Below are 19,770 nucleotides of genomic sequence, written 5' to 3' on the forward strand. Positions count from 1 at the left end.
TATTCTTAATGTGTGGAAGTTCTTCGTCACATTGTTGGCGTTCTGCTATTTCTTCTATCGTAACAGTTGGAGGTATAGTGATTGAAGCAATTCGTGAACAAACATCAGCTGCGATGTTCTCCTTTCCAGTAGTGTAACGTATGTCTGTAGTGAACTGTCCGATGAAACTAATGTGTCGTATCTGACGTGGAGAAGCTTTGTCTGAACGTTGCTTGAACATGAAGGTGAGTGGCTTGTGGTCGGTGTAAATCGGAAAATCACGTCCTTCAAGCATGTACTGAAAGTGCTTGACAGCTGAGTAGGCAGCGAGGAGTTCTCTGTCGTAGGTTGAGTAATTCCTCTCTGCATGTGTCAGTTCCTTGGAGAAGAATGCTAATGGTTGCAGATTGTCTTTGATTTGTTGCAATTATGCGCCAATAGCATAATCTGAGGCATCTACCATTAAAATTAGAGGTAAATTTGAAGACGGATGAGCTAGAAGTGCTGAATCGGCCAAGCTACTTTTTAGATCATTAAAGGCTTGTCGAAGGTTTTCTGTCCAATTAATTTTTCTGTTGTCATTTTTCTTAGTCCCGTGGAGTAGGTTCAAAAGCTCTGCTTGTTTACTGGCTGAATTTGGCGGTGCTCTTCGGTAAAAGTTAGAGGCAAAGAAACCGGCGCAGTTCTTTTACTGTTGTGGGTAGCGGATAGTCAACAATGGTTTGCACTCGCTCTGGTAGTGGTCTGATTCCTTCTGCAGATATCACATATCCCAGGAAAGGTACTTCTGTTGAACTGAAAATGCACTTGTTCAGATTGATTCTGATGTTGAACGTACTGAGTCGTTCGAAAAGCATTTGAAGATGCTTCTTGTGCTCTTCTTCATCTTGTGATGCCACTAGGATGTCATCTATATAACAGTACACGAAATAGAGGTCTCTGAATATACTGTCGATATATCTTTGAAAAGTTTGAGCCGCATTACGGAGTCCGAACGGGGTGCGCAAAAATTCGAACAAACCAAATGGAGTTATCACTGCTGTCTTGGGTACATCGTCCGGATGTACAGGGATGTGATAAGCTCTGATCAGATCTATTTTTGAAAATATTCGTTTTCCATGTAGTTGGCTGTTAAAATCTTGAAGGTTAGGAATAGGATACCTGTCAGGCTTGGTGATGTTGTTGAGAGCACGGTAGTCTCCGCAAGGTCTCCAGGATCCGTCTTTCTTGGGAACTAAGTGGAGAGGACTTGCACAGGCGCTCTTTGATGGCTGGCGGATTTCCATATCGATCATTTGTTGGAACTCTGCTTTAGCTGCTTTGAGTTCATCTGGTGGTAGTCGTCGTGCCTTTGCTGCTACAGGATGTCCTTCTGTGACAATGGTATGACAGAGGTATCTGGGATGTCGAAATGGACGTTTTCATGGAGCAAGTTGGAAAATTTCTTTAGAATGTCAGCATGTTTTTGATCTGCTGGCATTACATAAACTGTTTCTATGCCCGAGACTTTAATCAATGTGCCAGGTGTCTCTGCTGATGTTAATGGGTCAATGAGTCGCCTGTTCTTTAGATGTACGATAAGGTTGTAATGGTGAATGAAGTCGGCTCCAATAATCGGTGATTGCACATCTGCAATTACTAATTTCCATGTGAAATTGCGCCGTAAGCCCAAACTGAGTACTAGTAGACGCTCTCCGTAAATGTTAATACCAGTGCCGTTTGCTGCATAAAGTTTACGATCTGTCTTTTTTGGGCGATCACTATCCGAAGGCGGAATCACAGAAATATCAGCTCCGGTATCGACCAGGAAACGACTTCCGCTACTTCTGTCTGTGAGAAATAGGCGGCGTGAAAAATGACTCCGATCACCTACCGCCGCTAGTGTGGAGCGTTTTAGTTTGACTGCATGTTAGAATTCTGAGCGGAAGGTATGATATGAGCATGGGCTCTGACATTTCTTTGCCCTGCTGCGATATTTAAAGTGATACCAACATAGTGCTCCATTAGGATTAAAAGAATGGGCTGATCGGGACCTGTCTCGTGATCTTCTTGGTGAAGAACGAGATGATCGTGAGCTACTTCTTGAAGAACGTGTCAACGTTTTCAATTCATTGATTTTCAGTGTTAATTCAGCGATATGCATTTCTAGTCTTGAGATACGATCATTACTGACATATATTTTATTGACTGCAATGGTGGGTGGTGTCTGCACGGTTTGAGCACAAACATTTAATTCCGGTTGTGAAATTTCAACAATTTTGTCAGCCATAGTGGCTATGGTGTCCAGATCATCTTTACTCGTAGCTAATATAGAACGTGCGGTAACAGGAAGCCGCTGCATAAATATGGTTTTCAAGAAATCGTCCTTGACTTGCGTACCGGCTAAAGTTCACATCTCACGCAAGAGCGGAGTTGGCTTCTTATCACCTAATTCTAATTCTGTTAATAATTTCGTCACTTTCCTATTCTCTGAATCTTCAAATTCCTGAATTAGTCTTGCTTTAAGCTCTGTGAACGGAGTGGCGGATAATGGTCGAGATAAAGTCTGAAATTAATTCTACAATATCCGCTTCTAATGACGCAATAACATGATTAAATTTCGTGGTTTCGTTAGTGATACCCAACATAGTAAACTGTTTCAACTTGAAGAAACCATACCTTTGTTTTTCTACCAGATGGGTGGAATCTTCACTGAAATGCGAGCAATACCCGCTTCGTTTCATACTGTTGTTCGCGGTGGATTTGTTTCGTTGCTGGCATCGGTCATTTTCACACTTGACTAACCACAAAATGTGTTCCGCGCCGTATTTTAACATCACGTCGGGAGTCACCAATTTAGTTACTGATAATGATTATCTACTTGAATAACAGAACAGGGATGGTGTATTAATGTGTTTAATTAACACTCAAAGCATCGTGGGGACGAAAGTAAAAACATGAATAATCAGAGAGAATGAAGATAATATTAGAAGCAGAGAACATGAATGTCTTCGAAACCCTAACAAAGTTCAAGGAGTTTATAACATGAGTTTATACACATATATTGATACTAGAGGCCACCACAAAAATATCAAGAAATAAAAATGTTAAAAAATAAAATTTTGACATTCACATTGAAATGCTAAAAATATCCTGACATTGAGAATAAAATATTTTGATATTAAGAAAAATTGCTTCGATATGTCTTTACAAATTAGACTTAAACTGAATAAGCTCAGTTTCAATTATGTGCAGCTAGCACTGGCTACTTACCATATATTATTTTCTAAGTTAATCATCAGTAAATATATTCAAATATGAAATATAGAAATAGGGGAAATTGCCCTAAATAGTATCGCTAGCTTCATAGTTGTATTGCAATTATAGTTTATCATCATATAAAATTCAATCATTCAAACGTAAGTTAATAAGGAATACCATGGATAAAAATTCTACGTCCTCATTAGTCATAGAATATTAAGACATTATGTTCGTATATCCTGACTAACCTGTTGTATTAGCTATAATCAGCTTAACCCTTTATTGCACGAATTAATATATTTATGTTAACATGAATATAAAAATTATACATGGGTATATACATTAGTTAATTGCTTTAGAATGGTGTCCTTTTTGAAAAATGACGTACAAAACTGAGAAAGATTAAAATAGGTATGTTGCCTCAAATTAACATGCAATGGTGGCAACAAATATGAACCAATACAAGTCATTGTCACTTTCTGTCAATGTGAAAGTTACATACAGATTACCAATATGTCTGACGCGAGTTAAGTTCATATAACTGAATAGTATTTCTGATATGATTGCGTATTTTAAAATCTGTTCCCTAACGAAACCTTTTCTTTACTTCTATAAGTCAGGTCCGAGTTACATCTTGCTCTTCTCTCAAGCATCCAAGATGAATTATATATCTTATCTCTCTTCCGTATTGCGTATTAAAATATTCTTGTATATTGCGCTCGGAAGTATGTCTAGGATGTCTTCGGTTTTCTAGCGACAAATTTATTTTAACTCCAAAATAACTTTCTTCTAGAGATTGATTCTGTCTATATTCTCGCCTGCCTTTTCCAAAATCAGTCCTGTCTTTTTATTTTTGTTGATGCTAACAATTTCCGATGGTACATTTTATCATGGTCACGGCCACTATGACTCGAGTTGCGCTTGTATCATCTAACTTGTATCTTTCTGACGCTTAAACTTTTAAATTTTATTCACGGCAAATCAGAACATAAAAACTCCGTGTTTTGGCAATCAGGACAATGGAACAATATACATACATACATACATACATACAGGACATCCATGTAGGGATGTTCATCAATCCTCTCGTGGTTTGCAGGCTCTAAATGTATATTTCTAAAAACCCAGACTGAGACATGCCTTGTTTCAGTCATGTGTTTAAGTTTCCAGATTCACTGTTGGCATATTTTAACAGTTAAATTAGGATCATAATTGTTTTGATACTTAATGAACTCGTTCTGTTTCAGCCGCCAGAAGAATCTGATGGTACGTCAGAAACTTCCAGTGAAGAAGACTTCACAGATGAAGAGAATCCGTCGGCTGGTACGGAAATGGCGACAAATACAGAAATAGAACAAGAGGAAAGGAAATTGAAAGTTCCACGGCTGGACATAGAGGATGCCGATAGTAAAACTATCACAACCGATGACTCAAAAACTAAGGAGAAAACAGAAGATAAACCTGAAGATAACGCCGAGAAGGAAATCTTCGTTAGTGCAACCAGCAGTGGGTATCAGTCGCCTGAGCATCCATCCTCCAGGAGGGAGTCACGAGCAAGTTCACCAACCGCAGAATTACGGGCGGACACGCCACGCCCTGTAAATGAGCCCGCTGTAGAAAAGAAACCATCAAAGTTGTCCAGTCTCTTCAGTCGTAAGAAGACGTGACGACTTCGTAGGAATATAGATAGGTTGGATCGGCAGTTCTCGAAATGTTCTCTTGTGGTTGTAAGGCTTTGAAAAGGAACTAACCTCTTTGGTAATTACTACTTTTAAAAGCACAAACACGTTAATCTCAGAAGTATTATGGAGTATAAATTCTATTTTTGTAGGGATTTATTCAGCAAAACGCGCTAAATCGCTTTATATAGTATAACATTACGAAATACTTAAATATAGGACTACGTAGTTTTATATAGGTAGCTTAGTCGAAAGTGTAATAGAAATGAAATATTTATAACTTACCTTGTTCTTCAGGAAGCCTGGAAATAGAACACATACGTCAGTGTAATTAAATAATGTTGCTTAAAGTTGTTTCCTATCGAAGCAGAACACATGTTACTGCAATGTTTCTAACGTTTAGATATTAAGTAGTGTTGCAGCAAAATTGGTATTCTCTACTTCCGAGTTGGTAGATCCAACGTCTATATGTAAATATATTTTATGTTGCTGTAAATATTGCAAACTTATTACCATGTAAATAGCTGTTATTTAATATATTAGCAGGAATTGATATCTGTTCGCTTTGTTCAATGATGTTCTCGATTATAGCTCTTATGGTAATCTTACAAATAAATCAACCGGTTATTAGTTAATAAATGTTTTAAAAATAAGTTTGCTTTTCTATCCATTTACCCATACTATGAAATCCTTGCAGATGGCAATGGAATGGCGTATGTCTTATAGTGCGGGGAGTGTCAGAGGACATATTCGGCTCGGCAGGTACAGGTCTTTTTGACTCCTGCAGGCGACCTGCGCGTCGTAATGAGGATGGAAATGAGACGGCACATACACCCAGTCCCCGTGCCAGCGAGAGTAACAATGATTAAAATTCCGGACACTGACTGGAATCGAACCCGGGACCCCTGTGACCAAAGGCTAGCACGCTAACCACTTAACTATGGAGCCGAACCTTACAGATAGCAATTGCAGGTAACAAGAGGACTCGATAGTAATAGGCTACCTGCGTATGTAAATGAACAGGCCCGATCCTATAGCAGATAATACTGTACATTCAATCTGATTGCTGTCTTCAATCTTGTGAGGGGCATTTCGTCACGCGATCCCGAGAATGCCCTGTCGCTCGCGAGCGGAGAGTAGCGTGTAACAGGCGTACGGCTGGCTGACCGGTGATGAATGTTCCCTAAATAACGCAGTAGTTCGCGAGTAGTAGAGCACGGGTCCTCCATCCTGTAAATGTGTAGACTAGGCCGCTTAGTTCTAGCGTGCTTACTCTTTCGATACAGCATTAGATTAAAAAGGATATTCATTGGGACTGTGCATGCAGCAGTAATAATCTTACTCAAATTTACCCTGTAAACCAGAGATTCCTCTCACAATTCTTGGACTAAATACGTCGAGCTAATTCATTACTAGAGGCAATTCTTGGTGGTATTAACGATTTTGCTTTAAACCGTGCGTGGCATCTAGTTTGGCCTAATTTTTGGATGTACGATACGCGACTTTTTGTTTGGAGTCGTTAATAAAGCGAAACGAAACCACAGCGAAATGACATTGGAATTGCAAAGTAACTTACATTAAATGTTGGCAGGTTTCTTTCTAGAAATTTCCAAAGGATATAGAATTTTGTCTTCAGATGCTATTATTTTCTGTAACACCGTGGTACCGATTCTGTTGTAAACACTGTGCATGGATTACACAGTGCGTTTGTGAGAAGTAAAAACAATTTTATGGAAGGTAGGAATGAATATCCATGGTTCGTAAAATGTCCTTAAATTTAACGAATGGTTTGAGGGAAGAGGTTCTAGTGCTGTTTCTGCGAGGTAGGTAATAGCTTGGTTTGTCTCTCGGCTTATACCAGCAGACTGGTTCAGGCAGTATGCATGCGTAACTTGTAAGAAGCAATTCTAAGTAAATCACTGCACTGCGGCTTCAGGTAATGCGCACGCCTGAGTTGTACGCAGAAAGTGTTCATATACGTACAAGAGGCATGGCCGTGGCATGCTATCTAGGTGGTCGGCATATTACATTTAGTTCTATCTTAAATCTGAAAATTTACGAGTCATAACGTAGTGCATCCCATCTTGAGGTCCCAGCCAATGCTCAAAATGTCCCAAGAGATTTTTAGGTATGAATGTGATGCTGACAAAGAAAACTTTGCATCTTCCAGTTAATCCTTTAATGCAAAGTTACTTCGTTTAAAAGTGTGCACTTCTGTGGGGCCTTAGACGTGAATTTAGCACCCCTTCAGAAATCATTGTGCTTTATAAATGGTCCCTTGGTCAGTAATACTCTACCTTATTTTTGATTCTGATCCACTGTTTTTTTTTTTTTTTTTTTTTTTTTTTTTTGTAGGGTTCATGTCCATTCTTCATGACATTTATTTTATGTTAGTCAGTCGATGAATTTGAATTTTTTATTTCATTTCGTACCATAACAAGCATAATCATAAAGTGTGCATTTACTTCCATCTTATAGACTAACTCGCTAGTTATCGCTAGTGTAGCAAAAAATGAACAATCTCTCTTCTGATACTCCAGTTAATCAGTTTTTAAATTTTGGCTCTCGGTCTTAACGACCTTTTAGCCAGCTACAATGTAGTATATTTCTGATTATTAATTATGAATTGACAATTTTGTATGTTTCTGATTATTAATTCGACGCGAAGTTATCAGGGATATCAATATTGTCAAACATAACATGGGGGAAATAAATGATTCAGGCTTCTTCCGTGCAGCAAGTGCTAGAAAGAGTAAGAGGCAAAACTCGTTGAAGACAGGAATAACACGATCAACAATAGAAGGTACTGTTTATAGGTTCAAAATTACTTTAACTGGGGTAAGTAAGCTTAAATAAAGAACAGGACACCCAAGGAAGTGTGCACAACGAAAAAAAAAGCAACTGGTACTAAAGGCAGTTAAAGTATTTTTAAAAAAAAAGGTATTTATGGTAAACGTACGGAAAGGGTTAGTTTGTTAGCAAGTCACTTAAATTTTCGAAACTAGAAAGACACAATAGTGATTACATCCCTACATATAGGGTTGGCGTTGGGAACGACATCCGGCCGTAACAGGGCCAAATCCACATGTGCGACAGTTCGCAGCCGCAAGCCCACATGTGTGGGAAAAGCGAGGAAGAATACTCTTAGCTTCCGGAATCCGCACGATTCCGCCACTCTTACTGGATCCAAGGACACTCATTACCTTTTAGGTATTCTACACACGTAAATTCTGGAAGTTTGGACACCTATCAAAATAAAATTCTGGGTGAATGGGCCCCCGCCCCCAAACTGAAATCCTGGCTACGCTACTGCTGCTGGCGACTACTTCCAAAAAGAAACGTGCATACTTCCAGGGCCATTAAGCACAGACTGCTTTACAGTGCACCTTATGCGCTGGAACCACCGCTAGAGTCGCCACATTTAAACCACATAGATCATTTATGGGCGGAAATAAAACCAGACTGCAGCGAAAGAGGGGGGGGGAGGGGAGAAGAAAGATAGAAGCAAACGTATCTTGAAGAGTGGCAGAATGTAAGCCCGTAAATTACGAAAAAAAATAGTCCAGTCCATGCCGAAGAAGCTTCAAGCTGTCACTGCTGGCAAATGAAATTTGAGTAGATACGGAAGAGTTATTCGCTCAGTTTGAAGTACAAACGGAAGAGTACTTTTGCTACACTACTTGATGGAACAAACGGCTACAGAAGTCGCTATTTTTAAACAGGTTTTATTTGATTGTTGCATATAATCTCTTTCTCAGATAAAAGGCAACTAAGTACAACATGGATTTTCTTGCTACCTTTCCGCTATTGACAGCTATTTCCGGTCACACCAGTGAATGGATGGATATTTCTTCGTCTTGGGAAGAGAAACTGTTAACGAGATGTAAGATGGCAAGACTTGTTTCAGGATTGAGGACTGATTGAAATTATCCTTGGTTAGAGAGGTGTAATTAAGGCTGAAAAGGCGTTAGTATTAAACTCAATTCGGCTTTGAGGTATCCGTGGTAGAACACACAACAAATTCTCTTTTTTAAAATTAGGATTGCAAAATCCCTAAATGACAGATAGAAACAATTACCATGTCTAATTAGCTGTATCTTAATTTCTTGTCATCGGTCCATAGCCTTGTTGATGCATGTCTCCATGCCACTCTGTCCTGTGGTAACCTTTTGATTTCTACGTAACTGCTACAGCCTAAATAGTCGGTTTCACATTTACACCTTGACCACCTTTACTGTTCTTACCATCTACACTAGCCCAATTATAGACTTAAACTATTTGCTGCAGACACCATAATAGGTCACACTTTCAAAATGCATTCTTCCACCGCTTTTACCACACCTGTGGGGTTGCGAACGCGAATTGCCGCATGTATGGATTTGGCCCTGTCTTACGGCCGGCTGGCCTTACTGACGCAAACCCTAGATGGAGGGATGTATTCACTATTGCACGTTTCTGTGGTGGTGTGTAGTGTAGTGCAGTGCGTTCTGTGAATGTGAGAGGTATTGGGACAAACACAACCGCCCAGTCAGAAGAATAATTAGTAAGACCTGAGAAATCGAATCTGGAGCCCTCTGAATCGAAGGCTACAATGCTGATCATTTGGGTAAAGTTAAACAATTTAAAAAATACATTGGGCTGATAAATTATGTAATCCCCTAGAACGGTTTACATTTCACTCTATTCAACATCAAAGTTCCGCATAATTCTTACTTCTTAGAGTAACGTTTATGTAGACCAAAAGGAAAACTTTGCTATCCTTCAACTCGTTATCAATTATCAAATCTTAACGACGGCCTGGTAATGAGCAATCTCAGATGATGACCGTTTCGGGATTCTTTTTTGCGACACTTGATATGAACCTCGAGTTGCTGAACAGCACCAAATGGAAATCAACATGCAGCGACTTAACTTATACAGTAAGTACCCTACAATCACTATTAGTTCTCTATAGTATTTTTTGGCTGTGGTTTGAAAATGATGGAATGATATGCTACCCACATAACTTGCTGAACAATACTGTTAAATTGCATGATTTGATTTTCTCTTTTCAGTTAGAAGAAATATTTGACTTAATTGAGGAATTGGGCGAGAAAGGCGCTAATCACCCAGTCGGACAGACGTGATCATGTGCTTGGTATTCTGGAGAAGTTTGACATGATCTGAGTATCCCGCAGACTCAGGTGAGGATTGTACTGCACAAGCGGCAAGAGTGGTCTTCTAAAAGTTATCACAGGCTAAAGCAGCCTTAACTGATCAGTCTTTCTCTTTTTACATGATGTTAGAATAAGGACATTCTCGCTAAGCTTTTAAGATTTTAAGATTATAAACAGGTCGGCTATATTTACCAAGAATAGAATTCTACTCATACATATTCAAATTTCTCAACACTATTCCATATAATTTTACAGAAACTGATATCTATCTGCGGTGGTGGTGGTGGTGAGTTTTATTTTAAAGCGGAAGTAAAACTTCTCTGAACAAATTAAGTGGAAAATAAATTTTAAAAAGTTTCGAAATTCCTTCATTGAATAAAAAAGTACAAAATAAAGCAAAACAAAACAAAATATTGTATTAAGCCGAATCCAAAGGGAACGTGAGATCCCTGAGTAACAGAACACTTGCAATTTACATACCCTTGATCGATCCACTGTCGCATATAAAGCGGATGACGAGATCAACACTGGTCGCGCCATCGGCTAGTGTGAGTTAGTGTATTCTGTAGGCCGAGGCTTCGTCTTAGGCCAGAGAAATCGGCGCACACTGTGAGGAAGTGAGCCACGGTGAAGTCGACACAAGAACACACTGGAGGGTCTTCCAACTTCAGTAGATTAGAGTGCGTAGATCTTCCATGACCTATCCCCAGCCTACACAATACTACGGTCTCTCTCCATGAAGGCCGGAAAGAGGACTGCCACACGGTAGGGGTCGTCTTAATTGCTCTGTTTGTTGGGAGTTCGGATAAAAGTGTTAATAACGTAGGAGTGTAAAGTTATTTCTGGGTGATTTGTGCCCATGTGTTACTCTGGAAAATGAAATTTGCTACTTTTTCTTCAGCAATTGTAATCAAATGATTACAATCCCTCGTAAAGCGTACAACCAAGATTCTGCATTTTATTTAATCATTTTGGCATTAACTTATAAAGATTTAATCTAAGAACATCACAATGTGGGTAGGACGAACACAAATAATTTAATGCTGACACAAAGGAAGTTCAATTTAATCTCCATAAACTGAAAGTACGAAAATATACCAACATAACTGCTTATGAACTCAAAGTATTGGAATTCTAAGGTACCCTAACACTTAAACGGCCGTAGACTACCTTCATAAATTGTTGCTACTGGTGCAGTTGGTGACTAGAAAAATTAAACTTCCTGACTTCTTAGAGTAGAAGGCACTAATCCTAATGCCCAGACTAATTATTAAACTGTGTTTTCATGAGCACTTCCTGTAACCTTCAATTGCTACTTCATGTTAAATGTGTACATTTTCAATTCAATTTTTTTCACTTTTGAAGCGACGTATAAATAATAAATGAAAAGAGTAAATGATAGTAACTCGGCCTCCCTGTAAATTATGTACCGAGACGTACAGTATTTGACACTAGTTACGTTAACTCCGAGATGCCGCAGATATTTTCAACGAAAATGTACGTGCCTTTTCAGCCCAACCCGTGTCCTATTTTTCTACGGGGTTGAGTATGAAGAGAGATTTCCTGACATAACCTTCGTCAGAGGAGTCAGAGATAAAATTGATGTGATATAGGATAGTAGGAAGCGAGATCATGAAATCCGGGGTTCTAGGACATTTCGTACCACTTAACCGACTGATTACCTGTAAATGTCAGCTGATGACTTTAAATATTTAGATGACATTCCGTACCACTTGAAAGAGTGGGAAGAATTGTGGAGTAAAAATAATAGCCTAATGAATGTATTAATTTATATATCCAATGGCCACTATTGGCGCAGAAGCCTCCGCACGGTCGGGCGCAACTGATCTGATTGGCACAAGCGTTTATTCATATCCTGTTTCCGCAAGACCTTCAAGTCAATACTGGCCAGTTCATCAGAATCTTATTTTCCTTACGTGATAACTAAATAATGCAGTAGTTTATAAATATTCACAGTAATAGTAATATTATCTATCCTTGGGCTCGTCAGGCTCATCGCGCCTGAACACGATGTATATTACTATTGCATTGTTTAGTTTCAGAATTTATGCTTCAAAAAATAGACTTTCTTATGATAATATAATATAAGTGATAAATATAGTTTCAAGCGCAATTATTAAAATATTATATAGAAGTTTTCTTCAGCAAATATTGTGAATTATTTTTGTTTCTTATTTCTAAAGTGTCTGTCAGGCTCATTTCGCCTGCTGGCGTGGAAATGGAAGTCCAGTTTGACATATAGTAGTACGGATTGTCCTGGCGTAAATATTTGGTGACTACGAGAAAACCGTTCGCTGGTAGATAACGGCCTAGGTGGTACGGAATGTCCGTAGTACGAAATGTCCGGACACCGAAATCCGGTGCCGAAACATAGCCTACTCCTATCAAATAGCACAAGAGTTCTTTTCTAAGGCGTATTGTCACCGTCTGACGGTCGAATCTCCAACAGTGTCATATGACCTCACTCCATGGGAACACTGCCGGAGAGGTTTGTAATTGAATCCAGGCTAGGGCCTATTGATACTCAATCTAGTGATCTGCCGACCAACATTCTGATGATGAAAATTCGTTCGATGAACCGATATCAAACCGGCTAACCACGGTGTCAGACCATATTGTAGACTTGACGCTTTAACGAGTATGGCCACAAGGCGGGCTCATCTGCAGCAAAAAAATGTTAGAATAAGTGTAACAGCATTTTGGCTTGAATACACTAAATAATAATAATAATAATAATAATAATAATAATAATAATAATAATAATAATAATAATAATAATAATAATAATGAAATTTTAAACACAGTAAAAGAGAAATATAAGGTTCACAGAAGCATCGCAGCACAAAACCTAAAGAAATACGTTAGGATACATTTTCTTTTTTTTTTCCCACCCCAGTATACACCATCGGCTTACAGGTAATAAAGACAGATAAAATCACCACTACATCTCTCCTAAAACCACTTAACTAGATTAACTACCCCTACATCTACGTATCATCCCACACATGCGCGAATAGCCAGCGCACATGCTGGATGCCACCACACTACAAACTACCCTGCTCACCTAACGCGAACCCACGACCTAAAAAACTAATTTAAGAAAGATTAATAAAACAAAAATCAAATTAAAAATATGTATAGTAGGCTGGTCGCGGTGTCAGCCCCGGCAAGGAACACAAGCCAACCAAACCTTTGACACTGCCACCAGCCTCGCCACCACGTGAGAACGGATACCATCTCACCGGCCGGCGCCTATTACGCAAAAATAAAACAATTACTTTCGATGAAGGTACACCTTTCTAGTTAGTCATTAATTGAATTCTAATGTTGCGTGACTCTCACGCAGGACATGAGGTAAATAGTCCCTTGTGAAAAGGTCCAGGTCAAAGTAAACATACAATGGTTTGCCAGGTAAAAGGTGAATGAATGACACCGTAACGTTCGGATAATAAATATTGTCACAATCTCAGCCAACAAACTACGGTGAGCTTACTCGATAGATTCTACACTTATGTCCATATTTTCGACAACTAATCAGCTCTGCTTCGGAAAGTGGGTACATTCATTTTATCCTCAAAACATGCTATTAGAAAGTATTACCACATTGCCGAGTGCACTTGTATACTGTAATATCTGCGCTAATTTCAAGAATTTCTTGTGTATTGTCTTAAATCTCTTTCACATTTTAGAATCCAGTGTTAAAATTTGTCGTAGAAAATTGAAGTGTCACAACTTTGTAGTACTTCGGTATTTCCTTTTTTCAACGACACAACTTAGAAATGCTGCAGAGTATAGTTCAATATAGTTTTTCCTATAAAAGGGTCGGTGATAGGTGGCGGTGATTACAAATAGGCAATCATCCTCTATATAACACTAATAAGAGAAAAAATGGAAGGGATCTGACATTTCGAAAAATGAATGTATCGGTCAGAGAAAGACGAGGGCCACAAAGAGCGTGAACATGAGACTCCCTAGTTATCGAGTGCTCTAATATTGTCGGGGTCAGAACATAAGAGTTGACAAAGGGAGGTCGGATAGGATAGATGAAAGCGAGGAGCCTGGCAAAAGTGGAACTAATGCCAGGACTCAGCTAACGGCCTGTAGTCGCTAACCCACACTCCCAAGTTAAAAGCCCCTGGAGCTCCTTTTCGTCGCCTCTTACGATAGGCAGGGGATACCGTGTATGTTCTACTGTTTGTGTGTTTCCTACCCGCTGGAATAGTACTTTCGCCCTTCCTCTCGAAAGTTTAGAAAATACATTCTCCCCTTTGCGAACAGTTTCTAGGTACTGTCCTGATGTTTAATGCGTTGTGAATGTACAGTAATTAAACAGCAACAGGTTTTGCCATAGTACAGCAGAAAACATACCCAAGTAATGATACAGCACTGCTAGTAGGCTTACAACAAAAATGTTGCAACATTATGGGAAGGTAGTCGGCGCAGTCACGCCGAAAATAGGAACTTCGCAAATGAATCTTACTAAACCACAGGTGCATTTATCAGGTTACGTTTGCAGAAACGGAGAATTTGGTATTGAATAGGTTGTTTTAATGCAAGAATTGTGAAAAAATGAAGCACAATAACCTTAACCAATCGTATGAACCGGCCTTCTTACATGTACCAGGGTCGAAGTTATAAAACTCGCGTATGAATCATATTATTGCCCAGAATAGTTAATGTTTTCGACATAGACGAAAGCTACAAACGTAGTTTTCTTGTGACATAAAAATGGCGACTCTGTTCTTCACATAATCCAGTAAGTCATCTTTCGGTCAGGGAAGTCCAAATACAAATTATTCCTCTTGCCTCTACATTCGTTAATGGTTTGCAATATGGATGAACACAAACCAATTACAAATGCTACATTCAAAAGAAAGACATAGGAATGTCGAAATACTATCGCTTGCATGCTCTCAAGATAATAGTCAATTCATGTTCAGTTTTGTTTTACTTGGAACTGAACTCTTATAATTTGTAACAGTGGCGAATATTTTTCCGAGAATAAGGAATAAGCGGAATCATCCGGGAACGGGAACAGCTGACAATTTTCAGTAAGTTTATGCATTTAAATGAGACAGTGATTTACTTTGAGTTACGGGACCGGCTGTATCGATAACTGTACTGAATACTGAACCTGTTGGTTGGCAAATACAATTTTGAGTTACACTATAAGAACTTACTGAAAGATTGCCTTCTTAGGGCAATATTCTAATACTCCGAAATCTCGCTCAATTAATAGTAGTTGAAGGGATGCGATACATTTTGAAAAATCGAAAGATAAGCCACACATTTTACGATATCTGTTGCACTGAGTCAAGCAGCTGTCAGGTGAGACATTACCGTACATAAAGTTTCTTCCGTAATTGTCAATCTTAACGTCGAAAGCTTAATGGGATCTCTCATAAATGTGACACATTAGTAGTTTCAATGATGGTTTCAATCAATCAATTTAGGGCTGTCACCCTGGTGGCTGATTCCCTATCAGTCGTTTACCTAGTCTCTTCTTAAATTATTTCAAAGAACTTAAACATTTATACAACATTTCCATTGATATAATTATTCCAATCTCTAATTCCTCTTCCTATTTTTTCTCTGGGTACTCCGGTTTTCCCTGTCATCTTTTATTCCAGCAACTCTCTCCAGTATCATTTCATTTCATCTGTCAATCATTGCCCCAGAGGACTGCGACAGGCTTCGGCAGCCGGCACAATTCCTATCCTCGCCGCAAGATGGGGGTTTCATTCATTCCATTCCTGACCCGGACACTGACTGGAAAACAGGTTATAATTTTTCTTCTCTAATTCCTCTTCTCATGAATGAATATTTGACACAATTTGACCTCTTGAATTCCACATTTATCTTCATATTATACAAAGCTTTTCTATCTGTAAAAGCTCCACTCATGCTTAATCTTCTGTCTCACCGAGCTCGATAGCTGCAGTCGCTTAAGTGCGGCCAGTATCCAGTAATCGGGAGATATTGGGTTCGAGCCCCACTGTCGGTAGCCCTGAAGATGGTTTTCCGTGGTTTCCCATTTTCATACCAGACAAATGCCGGGCCTGAACCTTAAGGCCACGGCCGCTTCCTTCAAATTCCTAGGCTTTTCCTATCCCATCCTCACCGTAAGACATATGTGTCGGTGCGACGTAAAGTAAATAGCAAAAAAAAAAAAATCCGTCATTCCATGCCGCCTCTCCACCGACAGCTCGGAACATAGATGTTTGTCCAGCAGCTCTCTTTTCTCCCACATCTTTCCAGCCCATAGTTTGCAACATTTTCGTAGCTCTACTCCTTTGTTGGAGATCATCCAAAATAAATCGTGCTGCTTTCCTGTAGATCTTTTCCAGTTAACGTAACAAGTAATAGTGTTGCGGGTTCCATACACTGGAACTGTACTCTAATTCGGCTCTTACCAGAGATTTATACGCTATCTACTTTCCATACATATGGTAATACAACCCCTAAGTATCCTCATAACGTCATAACTATATGAAGAAATATGTAACACTTATTTACGATCTCGTTAATGTAATTACCCCAATTATCTTCCCTTACTTTAACACCTAAGTGCTTACTGATCCCCATGAGGTAGGCCTGCTATCACCCCATCAACACATTAACTGAGAGGACTTCTCATCTTGGTGAAACTTACCCTGAATTTTAATCCCGTTTATCATACCATTCTCTGCTGTACATCTCACAACATTGCCGAGGTTTCTGTGTAGTCGCTCACAATCCTGTAATTTACCTTTAAAACACTACATCAAAGAAAATAACAAACAGAACTTGTAAGAATTCATTAAATGTGTATTATCAAAAGATAAAGGCTGAAAATATAACTGCTCAAACGAGAAAAATCTAACGTGAGTGTGTATTAATGTTACCTTGTTACCTTACCCCCTATGGGTGGGGGCGATAAACACCCATAGTATCCCCTGCCTGTCGTAAGAGCTGACTAAGAGGGGCCCCAGGTGCTCTTAACTAGGGAGACTGGGTTGGCGACCACGGGGCACTTAGCCGAGTCCTTGCATTGCTTCCACTTGTACTAGGCTACTCGCTTTCATCTATCCTATCAGACCTCCCTTGGTCAACTCTTGTTCTTTTCCGACCCCAACGGTATTACAGCATTCGACGCCTAGGGCGTCTTTCATTTTCACGCCATTCGTGGCCTTTAGGCTTCCTTCGGTCGATATCTTCATTTTTCGAAGTGTCGAACCCTTCCATTTTTTTTCTGATTAGTGTTTAATAGAGGATGGTTGCCTAATTGTACTTCATCATAAAACTAATCACCACCACCACCACCACTGCCTTCCAAGGCTGTCATTAAAGTTTCATCTAAGTAATCATTAGATTATCGAAACATTGTTTGGTAACTTGTTCTCGAAATAATCTTTCTCGGAACAGTCTTGTTTTCAATTACAAAAATGTCTAGTCTCTTGACTCTTACGGTTCCCTTAGCTGGCCTGATAGACCAACGCTGTGAGTTATGACATTATTAAAGTTAATAATTTTGGAATAACTGCAAGCGATATTAAATTGCAATTTCACTAATATTAGAGTTCAAAATATATTTTTTTACAAGTTGATTTACGTCGCTCCGACACAGATAGGTCTTAACGCGACGATGACACGAAACGGCTCGGAGTGGGAAGGAAGTGGCCGTGGCCTTAATTAAGGTACAGCTCCAGCATTTTCCTGGTGTGGAAATGGGGAATCTACGGAAAACCATCTTCAGGGCTGCCGGCAATGGGGGTTCGAACCCACTTTTTCCCTTATACTGTGATAGTACATATCACACCCCCGAATTATATGTAGAAGTTAGAGATATTATTGTCAGTATTCGATTTATTATTATCAGTATTTCATTTGTATATTTTGCCATTTATATTGGTAAGCTGGAAGATATCCACATATGTAGGTATGAGTAATTTGTTTTGCACGAGTGGGAAAACATTGCTTTAATAACTCTGGTAATTTGAATGAGTCATATGGCTACCCCAGTGTTTGTGATGTACTTGTGTCGGGAAATTCATGAGTCATGTATATATCCCAGCCTGATGAGAAGAGCTTGTTGCTGTATTAGGAAAGTTCGTTGACTCATCCGAGGCAAACCCCAGAGTTTATTATCTTGGGAGGAAGTAGTAGGTCAGGGCTTGGTCTTGACTAGAGATCACTCATGATTGGTGGGCAAGCACCAATCCAGACGTATCATCTGAGAGGAGGGGGATGTTGATGTCTATAAAGGTGGATCATACGGCAGCAACAAGGGAGACAGTATAAGACATTGTAAAGGTGATTGTAAAGGAACGAGAAGGAAGATAACTACAACCAGTGACACTGTATGAAGGAACGACAACTGACACACTGTACGGGAAGGAAGTGGTGCTGATAGTCGGTACTGGAGTGACACGGCTGCAATGGACTGGACTTCAAACGTTCGTGGAGTGTAGTCTTGTTATGTTCGTGGAAAGTGGCTGATTGTGGAGAGTGCTTGCGCATTAAGTATTGTAGCACTTGTGGCGGCCTAGCATTATATGTTGGTGAAAGCTATCTCAGACTTTCCATAAATTTATGTTGAGGATCGACAGACGTGTGTATATATCTTTACAAGAAGCGTTAAAATATGTGAACACAGTAGTACAAGGTACAGTATCTGTGTGATGTGATAACTGCCGATTATGAGAATCGGTAGGTCGAATTGATATAGACAGTGGAAGGGTATTTATCTTCATACATGTACATTGTTCATCGGACTAACTACAAATGGTACCTTAGTTCTCGCTTTCGTTTTCCCACGATTTTCATTATTATTGTAAATATGGAGTCTTCCAGCAATATTTTATGTGTGTATTATATGTATGTTATATGTTGATGAGGTGCTCATGCACGGAATTTGTTCAGAATATAGTTAGCTATTTTAGAATCAGTGTTATTGATGAACCTAGGTGCAGTTCCTACCTAATTAGTCGTTTTCAGGAGGTTAGGTAAGGCCTGCAGCAGATGTACCAGTACGCAGCATTATGTACACGCCCTGGGATATACAGTTTATTATGCTCTTATCTAAATTCGAGGGATCCATTCTGGTGAACTCTGGCGCCCATACTACGGACATTTCGGTTAATTATGCTTATTAATTTTATTAAGTTTTGAGTAATTTTATTTATATATTTTATTCATTATTTATTTATCAGTATTCATCAAAAAGTTACAATACTGCATACTGGCCGCACTTAAGCGATTGCAGCTATCGAGCTCGGTCAAAATGATACATACTAAGAATGTTCGTATGGTTTTCTTTACATAAATTTACTATTTTAACAAATTTAAACATTCAGTTTGGTTCTCAAACGGACCGAGCGAGACCAGGAAAGTCGGACAACTCATATCTTTGAATTCTAGAAATAAGCAGACCAACAATACTCCTCTGTTGGAATCCCTGCGAAAAAAAATTCAATTAAAGGCTTTTCACTGGGTAACATCTGAGAAGCTTTGAATAATAAACATTGGATTTCGGCGAGGAAGAGCTGTGCTCACAATAGAAACTTTATAAATTTGAAATTTCCAAAAGTGCGTTTTAAAATTGACTTCAATAGAACATCTAGCATTGAAATATAAATATCGTGTGACGAGAATGTGCTAAACTTCACATGTTTTACCGAGCGACTAGCTGCGTGGTTTGAGGCACATACCTATCA

The 19,770-nt window shown here is 39.2% G+C and overlaps 1 protein-coding gene across 2 annotated transcripts in view; it reads left to right on the forward strand.

The window, feature by feature from the left end:
* The window catches only part of LOC136874929 (neurofilament medium polypeptide), a 102,021-nt gene that overhangs the window by 75,810 nt on the left and 6,441 nt on the right, over nucleotides 1–19,770 (forward strand). Inside the window, exon 8 of one of the 2 annotated variants that reach the window (XM_068227930.1) lies at nucleotides 4,467–5,551. The exons of the other annotated variant lie outside the window; for it this stretch is intronic. Within the exon in view, the coding sequence (XP_068084031.1) occupies nucleotides 4,467–4,886 (420 nt within the window). The 3' untranslated portion in view covers nucleotides 4,887–5,551. Of the gene's footprint in view, nucleotides 1–4,466; nucleotides 5,552–19,770 lie in introns of those variants that run through there. 2 annotated transcript variants of the gene reach the window in all.

The sequence above is a fragment of the Anabrus simplex genome, chromosome 5, assembly GCF_040414725.1.
Source record: "Anabrus simplex isolate iqAnaSimp1 chromosome 5, ASM4041472v1, whole genome shotgun sequence".
In the NCBI taxonomy this organism is placed as follows: Eukaryota; Metazoa; Arthropoda; class Insecta; order Orthoptera; family Tettigoniidae; genus Anabrus; species Anabrus simplex.